The 12591-nt window shown below is 36.0% G+C and overlaps 1 protein-coding gene across 2 annotated transcripts in view; it reads left to right on the top strand.

The window, feature by feature from the left end:
• Nucleotides 1-12591, top strand: part of TBC1D5 (TBC1 domain family member 5) — a 316725-nt gene that overhangs the window by 193209 nt on the left and 110925 nt on the right. For both annotated transcript variants that reach the window (XM_084207646.1, XM_084207647.1), the window contains one exon: nt 2513-2685. In XM_084207646.1, the coding sequence (XP_084063772.1) occupies nt 2513-2685 (173 nt within the window). The remainder of the gene's footprint in view (nt 1-2512; nt 2686-12591) is intronic.

Here is a 12591-nt window from a genome sequence, read left to right on the forward strand (position 1 = left end):
ATACACTTAGCCATGTTTGATAGTCAGTCAGTCTGACAGTCAGCAATGTGTCAGTGCTGCATTATGCCAAGGTGCACAAATGCTGCAAGTGACAAATAACTCCAATTTTGGCACAGTGGAAGCTTGCATTAGTTTTTGATATTCACAGTCTTTCGTCACTTGAGCCAAGGTTTAATAATCTGTCTTGTAATTTTGTAAAGATGGCTTGAAACCCACAGACAACTAATGGTGTAAAGACTAAACTGAGTAATAGCTAGTCTTTTCATATTACAAGTTCAAATAAGCAGAGGGATTCTGATGTTGAGCTTTCCACATAAGGTTTTATATCTATAATAAAGAAAAGCTTAAAAACACAGGTCTTCAGAGTCATCAGAGTTCTGAATGCATGAAGTGGTGAAGCTGAAGTTAAAGTCAGTTTGAATAAACCACAATAAAGTTTATACCCCAGATGTGTGCCAAATGATAGAATATGCACAGTCTACGAATACATAGAGTTACAGACTTTTATGATTGGTTTCAAAGGTAAATCCATATGTTTATGAAAAAATGAATATAGACTGACATTTAACATTAAGGCAATATTACCGTATCAGGCTTTAAGAGTGGTTTTCTGGATAGAAGAAGATTAGTGGATACCTAAAATATTTTCAATATTTTGCATTTTTGTATATGACCAAGAAAATAGTGAAATAGATCTGAAATTATAGGAAATAGCCATACAATGCAGAAACAAAATTCAGGGTGCAAAGAGTGCTGCCCAGCTTGGTAAGAAAGAATTTGGTATAATAATTTTTAAAATAAGGAAGGAGAAATATCCTTTCTCAATGTACCTGCAGCTGTGAAGAAGCTCGGTATTTAACTAAGTAACAGCGTTGCCTATTGGCCTCTAAGACACTATATTTTAAGTTCCTGTTTGTTAGAAGAGCAAAGATTTTGAATAAATACATGCTATGTCAGTGAGCTTTATTTGGCAGTCTGAGAGAGTTTTTGTCAAGTGATTTGCTGGAGTGTCTTAAATGAATATGTCTTGGTACCACAATACCATGGTTAAACTACCACACTATAATAGACAGATCAGTCCCTTCGCTGCAATTGCCATAGCAAAGCAACAATTAAGCAGATTTTAAGATACAATTTATAATCAATCAGGTCCTTAAATAGAAACATATTACCTGAAATCACTGCTCAACATCCTACCATATTTTCTGCAGTACAGAAATCAAATAATTAAGAAAAGGTACTTCAAGCAAAGAAGATCAACACAAAAATAGACTTTTTGGTAGACATTATTAAATGTTCACTGCCCATTTTTATGTTAAAACATGTTGTAAGTGATTTTGAAATAACCATAGGAAATGACACTGAGCTTACACAACAAAAGCAAACTTTCTTTGTTATTGAATGTTAAACATAATGCTCTTTTCATAATATTGAAACAAGTGAATTTTTATCTAAACAATGTAAAGTGCAATGAAGCCTCCGAAATTATTAACCCTTTGAGCTGGACAGTGATTCTCTGGTAATATAGTGAGCAAAAGTGTAGAAAAACAGCAATTGTTTTTCAAAGTGAAGCTTTTGGGTCAGAGGTCATGATGACAGATTGTAGCAAAGAGTCATTGCAAAATTCTTCTCTACTTACTGTTCCAATTTTCCCTGTTTTATTACCTTAACACTGTTCCTAACATTCATTCTCTATTTCCCTACCCACTTGTCTTTCTCTTGATAGGTTTGACTTATCCTTTTTTTGTTTTCAATTCTCCTTTTTACATGTTTCCTATTCAGTGCTGTTCATTACTTGCTGCATTTCTTTCTAGCATTCTGTCTCTTTTTCAATAATACTTCACTCTTTTGCAAGAAGAATGAATTTAATGCAGTTTGTGTTCAAGGATGCTAATTAATACTCCACTGGTTTTCACTTGATGTGGTTGTGTTGTAGATCACGGCATAGTTTGCACAACCCTCAGGTCTAACCAACTGCTTTCTCATTGTTTTATTTCTTTTTTCCTTTAAAAGTTTCTGGTGCTTTATCAAAGCTGTGTAGGTTTTAAGGTAAAGCCACCAGATTTTCTGTGCTAAGGAAGCCTGTTTAGAAAGGATTGTTTGAAAATAAGTTACTTCCTATTTGGTATGCAATTTATTGTCCTCTGAGGGCATATATTCTCTACTGAGTTACCATTCATCTGCTTTATTCTGGACTGACTCAGACTGCTGATATTAAAGCTAAAATAAAGCTGTCAACACTTTGTCAGAGCATGAAAAGTAAAGCATGCACGTAAAAATTGATGTGCAGAATGACGGGCACTCCTTGGCACTCCTGGGAGGGGGAATCCCACAATACCTTCCACAGAAGTGGATGCTTGAGATTCCTCTTCTGCTCTAAAAGAAATGAGTTATTGCCATGTTTATTTGGAAGCCAGTGTTTGCAACAAATGAAATCCCCTGCACACAATCCCTTTAGATAGTAAGGCTTCATGGTTTGTTCTTTTTTTCACCCTGTTATCTGTGTCTGCAGGAGAAAGATGTGATGATAACACCTATGCCCTTTGCAAGGCCACAGGACTTGGGGCCATCTATTGCTATTGTAGCAAAAGTAAATCAAATTCAGGATCATCTGCTGAAGAAACATGATATTGAGCTGTACATGCATCTGAACCGACTGGAAATTGCTCCACAGATTTACGGACTGTAAGTGTTTGCTAATCATTATTTAATTTAATTCCTTGGGGGTTTTGTTTCACTGTATTAGGAAATTTTTCCCTTTAAATTTTGGATCAGAGGAATGGGACTAAAAAGAAGTACTTATCTCTTAGAACTTACTTGTTTGCAGCATTAAATGCCACCCAACTGCTGCAGCTGTGACACTGGCATTTCCAGTGCAGATAAAGTCCATTCATTTGCATATTAGAGACCCTGATGAAGAGGACTCCTGTACTTTCTGAATCGAGTACAGAGTCTGCTTGGAGTTCTCCTGTAAGAACACATGGCATAATAGGACATAAAAATTTTTAGCATTGAGTGGTTTATTTCTTAATTTTATCACCAGTTTAACATCAGTGAACTTTTGCCTATTGTGTTTGGGGTTTTGGATGCTGGTAATACAGGGGGAGTGGCATTTTAAAAGTAAAGGTATAGGTATAATAAATTGTCTGTGTACAGAGTCAGCCCAAGTACTCCCTTTTCCATGAGGCTTCTTCATATCCAGTCAGCTGATTGTGTATTGAATACCCCCATTCCAGGGGGGCTTACTGGGCCAGGTCTGACTTTGGATGTGGCCTTATCTATGTGTTTGTGCAGCACTGAATCCAAACTATTTAGAGCTGCTGTAGTCAGTCTGACTCAACACAGAGTGTGCAATTTGTGTGAACCACGAGTAACAGTGAAATGAGCGTGGTTTTGAAGAAGAATCTTGCCTTCATTGTCTGGGATTCTAGAAATTTGATTAATTTTGATCATTTCTTAAGGAGTTGGCAAGCCAGGTATGCCTTTGCAGGGACAAAGAAAATGACACTTTTTAATTTTGGTTTTGCAGCGATTTAAAGTAAGATTGATTTTGCCTTAAATGAAAAAAAAAAAGTTATAGGTGTGAATTTCCAAATGCAGTTGTGGATTGTAACAACTCAATAGAAAATAGAGAAAGGGAAGGAAAAGGTGACTGTGTAAATGTCAGGCCATAACTGCAATACTTAACAGTAAAGTCTAATTTGATGTTACTGTAAAATGAAAAAGTGCTGCAACATAATATACTCTCAAGAGAAGAGTTGAGCTACTTATTAATAACTTACATTAGAAAGATAAATGTAATTCTACAAATCTTACTTAAATACACTCTATAGGTAAGAGTTACCTGGAGGGGGGGGGAACAAGCCAAGTAAACTCAAGTACAAAGAGGACAGATTGTCCTATTACAATATTTTTTGCACAGTGTATTTTCTTAATATCTTCACTAGTCTGGAAGAGAAAGCAAACATCCCTAATAAACTTCAGGGGTAGTAATGAATAAGTAGGCTGTATAAATATCAAGGAAAACAAAAATACATTGTTTCATTTATGAAGACTTATGAAAACAAAGAGAGAATAAAATAAGTTAAACTTCAGAAATTTGCAAACAGATTTTTGGGCAAAAATAATTTGAAATGTAAGTATTCACATCAGTTTAAGATTCTGCCTTTCAGTAAGAGAAATAATTGGAAGAAAAATTATATTTTAGCTCTAAACATAATATTATAATAACAGGAGAATTATTCAGTCTGGTGTGGCATAAATAGAACTGAATCTGAATAAAGAAATTTACAGTTAAGAGAATGAATTATGAGAGAGAGCTTCAGGCTGACTATCAGGAAAACCTTACTAACAGGGAGCTGTTAGACTGTAAAATAATATATTAAAATTAACAAAGGAAAAGCCATCAGAATGGTTTAAAAACAGGCTTTGAAAAGCTCTCAGAAATGGGTGATAGATATCATAAAGACAGAGTCTACATTGGTAGAAGAGGAAAGTAGGTTACCTGTGAGGTCATATCCTTCTCTGATTCCTGATTTGATATTGACGGGAGAAAAAGAAAGGGAAAGGAGCATGACTGTATTGTGTTATTCTCACCTTTAATGATGTCTGAACTCTTCAGAGTTGTAATTTCCAGTAGTGAGCCCACTGACAGTCTGAGACACTGTACCTTTTCCTGTATTTAACATTTCTTGAACTAGAAACAGCATTTCTTAAACAACATTATTTATCAATAATTGCTTAACCTAACCAAACTGCAGAATTCATCTGAGTTTTTTCTTTAAGGTTTATTGCTTTGCTGAAGATTTACCAACAATAAATATTCATCTGTCAGCCTTGATACCACTCATAAAATATACAAATGGTAGAAGGAAGACTTGGAACTTTGCTCAAAAGATATTATGGTGTTCCTAGATCAACATGAAAGGCCTGTATTTAGTAGCAATCTACCCTAATTTGCACAAGTTATATAGTTCACTTATTTAAAATTTAGCATTTTATAGTTTGCATCCTTCTATAACCTTCTGGGGCAACACAAAAACAATTCTTTGCATTTTTATACAGTTGATTCCATCCTTTGGTGTTTTCAAATGCTTCTTTTTATTTTTCAAACACTAGCAAGACTTGTTCTGTTGGGAGGTCAGGCGCCCCAGCTGGTTGTACATTTCCATGTTCAGAAACTGTCCTTTACAATAAAGTGTGGTTATACACTTCCTGAGATTATGTTTACCTGCTTCCAAGACCAAGGCATTTCAGTATGTGTGGTATACCTCATTAACTTTGGTTGCTGCCCTGTTTTGAAGTTTTAGCTCGAAGCGGTAGATTGCCTTCTCTTCCAGAGTGCAGCAGTGAACAGCCTTCACATTCCCTGGCTGTCTCATTCCATTGCTGATGGGTCAGGGAACCCATTTAGGTAGAGCAAGGTATACTGGGTCCTGGCTGCGCTGTACTTCCATGCTCTGGAAGTTCAAGCTGATGCCACAGACAGCAGCAGCCTTAGCACAGGAATTTCTGTATTTGGAAATTTTGAGACTGCACTTTCATTCACTTGCAGTCAGCACTGCTTGTCCCTCTGATAATTATTCAGCTGCTATTAATATCAGCTGAAATGGAACCAGCAATACAGAGATAAAGGGTTTTTGCCTTATCATTCCTCAGTCTTCTTTCTTTGCCTTGTCTCTAGCCTGGACCCCAAGATAATGTTTTGCAGAATAACATTGTTTCTCTCTCCTGGCAGTACTGTGAATAGTCTAACCAAACTATAATAATTATCTAATCATACCTAATTTTGTACTTTGTAAAGTCAAGTACAAGAATGGTTTGAAAATAAAATGGAATTGATTACATTAATAGTTCAGTGACATGCTTCCTGATAATAAACCTTTCTCTAAACAAAAAGAAAAAATTGCTAGGATTGAACATAAAGACTGAATATTCCAAAGGGTTGGCAGATTGAATATTCAGTTTAATTTTAAAATTAGAGGAGTTAACAATGATTAATGTCTTAGATTAACTGGTACTCTGATGTTAATTTCTTTGACCCTTATATCTAATTCAAGTTAAAGTACAAAATATTGCAAAATGATACTTCATTTTCCACAGTGGCCAGTGTTTGCAGGAGCAAATTAAGCGGGTTAGGCTCTCAGCTTGACAAAGGACAGGGCTTGAGGAAAGTCTTTTTATACCTGTATTTTAGGACATTATCTTCCATTTAAAGGAATTTGTAGTAGGCAACTTCTTTTACATTTCGCTGAAAAGATGAATCATTTGAAATGTCCCACATAATATTATTACCACTTTATTTTATTTTATGTACTGAGGGAGAATTATATTGCACCAAATGAATTTCTCATGGAACTGCATGCAATAAGTACAGCCAGATCATGTAAATATATATGTGATACAGTTGTATAGAAATAGTACACAGAAAGACAATGACAAGGTATAAGGATAAAAAGCTTTATTTAGGAACAGAAATTAAATGTTGGCATATACTCACCAGCTTCTGCATCATAACACTGATGACAGTATTATATTGGTAAAGCAAAGTCTTCCTAAGCACATATCCTGCAGACAGTAAAGCATGTGCAAAAGTGAGTGTAAATATTTCATGGTGGCCTTAGCTCAGCACTGGGCAGCAATGTCTCTGCCTCACTCTGCCGCTCTGCTCTGCGCTCAGAGAGACACTGCCCGCTGCCCCTTGAGAGGCACTTGGGCTGCCACTGCCGCGGCACTTCAGCAGGAAAGCTCTCCTCAGGAAGCTAATGAAGAAATACAAAACAAAAAAGAAGGGTGCAAACTAAGTTGCAAGGAGCCAGACACGAGCGTAGATCTGAAGGAAGCGTTGGAAAGGTTATGTGACGGTGAAGTCAACAGCAGATGTGCTGTTCCACTATTACTGTTCTTACTTGCTTTGCTGTGAGCACTGCTGTGGGGCATCCACCTGTTTCAGTTTCTCACCCGTGCCATTATGGTACCAGGCAGTATTCTTTTGCGCAATCACATTGGTCTCTGGAGGGAGAATTTAAAGGATTTTACTTGTATTGTAAAGGAACATAAATCATATTCATTGTATCCAAAAAAAATTAATAATCTTACTAGTTATCTTATTAGAATAAGAAATCTTTATGATCTACAGAAAAAGTAGGTCAAATGTCAGTATTGCTGAGGAGAACTTTTCAGATCATGCAGGATGCCTGAGTTTATTTTAGATTCTCACACCAAAAGAAAATGAGATAATATATGACATGGTCCAAAACCACTGCGTTTCCTCTGTAGCTTTTAATCCAGTGTCATCAATCAATTGGACAGCAATTACAATGAAAGCAGCTTGGAGGTATTGTGCACGTAGTAGAGGAACCACCAAAATCTGGCCTTGCTATTAAAATACAAGTATCTGGCAGTGAGCATCTAGAAATGGGTAAGACCAAACAAAGTCTTTCTGAACAAAGCAGTAATTCTCATTTGAATGACCAAATTAATCATGAACTTAGTATCTTGAACTGCTGTTGATTTCCAGTACTTATCTTCTGTTTGAATTAAACAAAGGATTATATATAAAACAGATTTTAATGGACTATAAATCCCAGCTTGTCTCTCAGTAGACAACTTGTTGAGGATTTAGTGCCAGGTGACCAGGCCTTTCTAAGAAATGTTGATGTCCACTGTTGGTCCTACAAATTACAAGATGCATTCTACTGGATTTTTAAATAGAGATTTTGGGGACTGACTCAGGCATCTGAAGACGTTACTATGAATTCTGTCTTGCATAATGAAAAAAGTACTGTAAGAGGAAACCTTTCTAAGTTAGCTGACACAAGGAAACATCCGACTTTAGGAAGCTACCATGTATTTTGATGGAGACAGGATTGCCTCAGCTACTGCTGCCATATCAATTGTACTGCAGTGGTTTTCTAATTCAAATTACTTCCTCTTTGCAAATAAGCAAGGACAATTCTTGAAGATCAGGGCAGGTATCTTACCTCAGGCAGCAAGCAAATCCTGCTTAACTCCAAAAGCTGCTTCTGTTTTGAAGTAAGGCTACTCATACTTTTGTGCTCTTAAGTGATAGATATCTATTCCTCATTGCTGAATTCCTCAAAAAGCTTTCTAGTTCATTGATTGAAAAAACGTGTATTTCATTTTGTGCTGATTCTTGTTGTGTATTAGATTAAAAATTACAGTATGGTGAACTTGTGATTTTGTTCTTTTTCCCAGAAGAAGTCAAAAATAGTATTTTAGTTTGACTTTAGGAATTTAATATGTAAATACTGTAAAAGACCACTCTATAAACAGAATGAAGGATTGGTTGAGGTGTCAAAAGTGTTTGTCAGAATTTTACTCTCCTGCTGCATAATTATGTGCTGAGATGATAATGAGTAGTACTGGGTGTCTGTGAGGATGGAATGCAGATTTGTCTTTTTGATGCTCCTTGATGCAGGTGATGTGCTTTCCATATGAAGTACGGGGAGTTATCTTTATCTGAGAAGGAAACAAGCAAGAAAGCTTCCATTTTGACTTTTGTTGCATACCCTGAAAAGAAAAAAGTCTAATAGCATTAAACATAAATAGGCTTAGAGACCACTGGATCTGAATAGAATTAGTATCTTCTTAAATCTGTGATGAATTTAGTAGGAATATAGACACGTGCTTAGAAGGTTGTCTTTGTCCTTTTTTTTGTTTTTCCTTTGGTTTTTTTGGTTTTTTGTTTTGTTTTTTTTTTTTTACTTACGTAGACAGTAGCTGTTGACTATAAAAGTAGAACAATGTCTAGAGAAGTTCTACTCAAGGAATTTAAGGTGCCATATATCAAGTATTTACCTCCCTTTTATTTTCTTTGTACTTAAATCACATTAGCTGTTCAGGTTAACTAGGTACTGTTTAATTTAGTGCATCCTTTTTTTTCTTTCAATGGCATGGAACTTAGTCTACAAAACCCATCTTAGAAACTGGTACAGAGAAGGCGATAAGTAGGTCAAGTAACTGTTGCAGAAAGTAATTATCTCAACATATGCCTAAAAAATGAAACTGTGCTAACATGCCCATGCTGACATGATGTTAGGAGGCAAAATACAGCACTTTGGACATTTCCTGTAGAATCCAGTCCTGTGGATAATTCATGTATTGGTTAAGCAGTGCTCCATCCTCACTGCTTATTATGACTGAGTCTGTATGAATCAAGTTGGTATGGGCATGCAATCACATGTGACTAGCAACTCCTTAATTTTCCTGTGAAGACATACCTTCAAAATTATAATGATATATTAAAGAGAACTGTGTGCACCATCCAGCAGAGAAAGATCATCCTGTCATCAATCCTTTAGACAAAAGTCAATGTCCAAAAGTTGTCTGAAGGCTAATAGAAGCATCTCAAAATCTTATGTGTCATCTTGATGCATGTAAAAATGAGCTGCACAAAGCAGACCCTCTGCTACAATCCAACAAGACCAATGGTAAGGGATAGTAAACACAATTTAATGAGTGAATTGTAAAGTTTAGAAGTTTTACTAAACTAGGATCTAGTGGGTAATGCAGCTAAGAAAATTTTGTTTGAAATCTTTAAACAGATCAGCATTAAATACTTAAATGCATAATGTTGGCGTGTTGGAAGCAGAGGTAATCTCATTTTAAAAACCCTAAGGTTTTAATACTTGTCATTATTCCATGTCAGAACAAACTAGGCCATTTTGGATTTTTCTAGGTGGGAAGAAGGATGAAAAGCAATTGCATTGGAGAAAAAAGCAATTGGTCGTGAACTGCCTTGAGGTGTGGGATGTCAACTTTAGGGATAGCACAGTCTTCAGTCTGAGTTTCCCTTAGCCTAGGACATGTTAATCATCTGTCTCTTCAGGGTCATTTTCATCTGAGTTCTTCATTTTAGCAGAAAATTATATCCTGAAACCACAATTCATCACTAATGAAAATGTTGTTGAAAATTAGTGAAATAGTAATTCTGTAGGAATATGGCCAGTCTGCATTTTCTCTAAAAGCATCTGATTGCCCAGTAGAATGCAGTTAATTGGGAGTATATTGCAGTATATAGTGTCAGCATTGGGAAGAATGCTTCCTTTTTGGGTTTTCTCTGCACCCAAGTAATAATTCACCAGGTAGTCAAGTCACTCTGCTTCCACTTGAGATACCAAGATTAGTTCTTGAATAGTCGTTTCTACCCTTATAGACAGTGCCCTCCCTGCCCTTCAGCCTAACCAGATGTTACAGACTGAGGTGAGGCATTTGGGTGAGGGAGGGGGAAAAGGTGGGGAACCCTACAGACAACCTATATAATTCCCCTTACATGTTCTGAATTTCCTCTGGCAGTTGTTCTGTTGGGAGTTCTTGAGTTAGAAAGATTCATAACAGAGTTGGAAGTCCATGCAACAGTAAAAGATCCTGCCCTGAAAATAATGCAACAGTCTGTCCTAATTTTTAAAATGGGTGAGAGCTGGATAGTAGTTCTCCATGACCTTGTGAACCTCTTTCCAACATCTTGTTAGAGTCGTAGAAGCCTCATCAATAAAAAAAAAATCTTGTTCCAAATAGGCGCACGCCTTTAGTATCTTTTCTGGTTCTGATGTGGTTTTGAGCAAGAATTTTTAAAAGTACCCTATGAAATATTAAAGCAAGCCATCCATATCTGAAGAATAAAATCCATTAACGTGGGTCACAGGAATAGGTTGCTCAAGAGTAGTGCTGTTAATTAGGGTGCACAATTTTGTGTAACTTTTGCATATTGTATGAATTCACAATATTTCAGTCTAGGTAAAGCATGAAAAATTATGTTTGAGAAACATTTCTAAGAATAGAATTATTTCATTGAAGTAAAGCTGTAAAAATGGGGATGATATTTCATCACACCTTGTACTGAATATAATAGCAAGAGGCCCTAAAGGGTTAAGGTACATTACTTAGAAAGGAAGACTCCACAGATTTTGGCAAGAAGAGAAAAATCTGTGCACAGCATTGCAAAACAGAATTGCTTAGTGAAAAAGAACAAAAGCAGACAAGAGTAGGAGCTTTTTTTCCAATACGTATTTTGAAATCAATGAACAAGTCATACCTGAATCATTACAGAAAGCCAAGGGTGCTACCCTTCTATATTCTTTCTCTGAAAACACTCTCAGCACAGCATTTGCAGCTTGGTATTGACTGCCAGTGATGACTCCCTTGAACTTCCAGATAGCACTGTTTCTAAGGAAAAAGGCCATGGATGCACCTAGACTTTGTTGTTCACTATGGAATGTATTGATAGCAGAACAGCAATTCTTCCCAAATTTCCGAGAAGCAAAATGACATCACCCAATATAACAGCGGCTTGAGAAATCCATGAGAGAGCACTGCCTTTCATAGACCTTTATACTGTCATCTGTCACTTTTCATGATCTGCTTTTCTTTACTTGTTATCACCCTATTTGAAATTAGGACCATGGTTAGCATACTTCCTTTGATTACCTTTTATACACTTTTTTGTTTGAAGAAGTGTCCAATACAATGATCTTTGAATGCCACAGAAGCAGTGTCTTTTGCTCGTGGTATTGACAAAGGGAAGAGAGAAAAGAAATGCCTTTTTTTCTGGTTTTTAATTTCACAATAAAATATAATGCAGAAAATATGAGATAATGAAACTCCTGCAGCTTCTGACAGCTTGTTACTCCTACCAGTAATGCTACCAGGCTTTTATTCACAGAAGTGGAGACTTTAGTAAAAAATATTTTCATACTTTGGATAAATCTATACACATACCCACATGTGCAGTGTAGCAGCAGAACTGTGTAACATGTTGTATGTTATGAAACATCTTTACAGTGTTTAACTCAAAATTCCACACATCTAAATGAAGTCTTTAGCACGCACAGTGAATGTCGTGTGAGCTGTTAGAGTCTAAGTTTGGGCCTTGCAGTTTATTCTATTTCTAATGAGCATATTTAGGAATGACATGCAAAATCAGTAATATCAGGTTCAGGGGTTTTTTTACTAATGGAAATACAGCTGGCTAGAAGTATATGGGACATTTTGAATCAAAGAATTCTCATTGTCTTATTTATCTATGAGAGAAATCACAAAAGAGAAATGTCAACAGAAGAAAACAGTCATTGCAGAAAACTTATAATAACATGCTTAATATCTAGAAACATTAATGATGATGGTTATATTTGTATAGACTGAGCGGTAGAAAAGATAATGGCATCTTTCACATTAGCATTCATATATTAGTATTAATGGTTTGACATGCTACTTATTGAAAAGCTGTTTAAAATAATTGAAATAGATTTAATTCTCTTTTTTCTTACTTCAATAATTGTAATCAGAAAAACCTTTTTAATGGTGTAATCCTAAATCCAGCTGAAGTATGTAGTTATACATCCTGCTTTAATGTACGTCTGAGCTCTGGGGCTCTCATGCTGAAACACATTCCCTGATTTATCTTCTGTCTAAACTATTTCTTACATTATGACTCTGTGCTGCAGCCTTTGATATTCCCTGTGACATCATGAGACAGCTGTGTTACATTGTGTTTAAGCAGTACTAAACCTTTAAACTTTAAACGAATATTTTTCTTCTCAGAGGTATAAATAGAATATGTAATAAGCATCT

Source organism: Fringilla coelebs (genome assembly GCF_963513975.1).
Source record: "Fringilla coelebs genome assembly, chromosome: 1".
NCBI classification, from domain to species: Eukaryota; Metazoa; Chordata; class Aves; order Passeriformes; family Fringillidae; genus Fringilla; species Fringilla coelebs.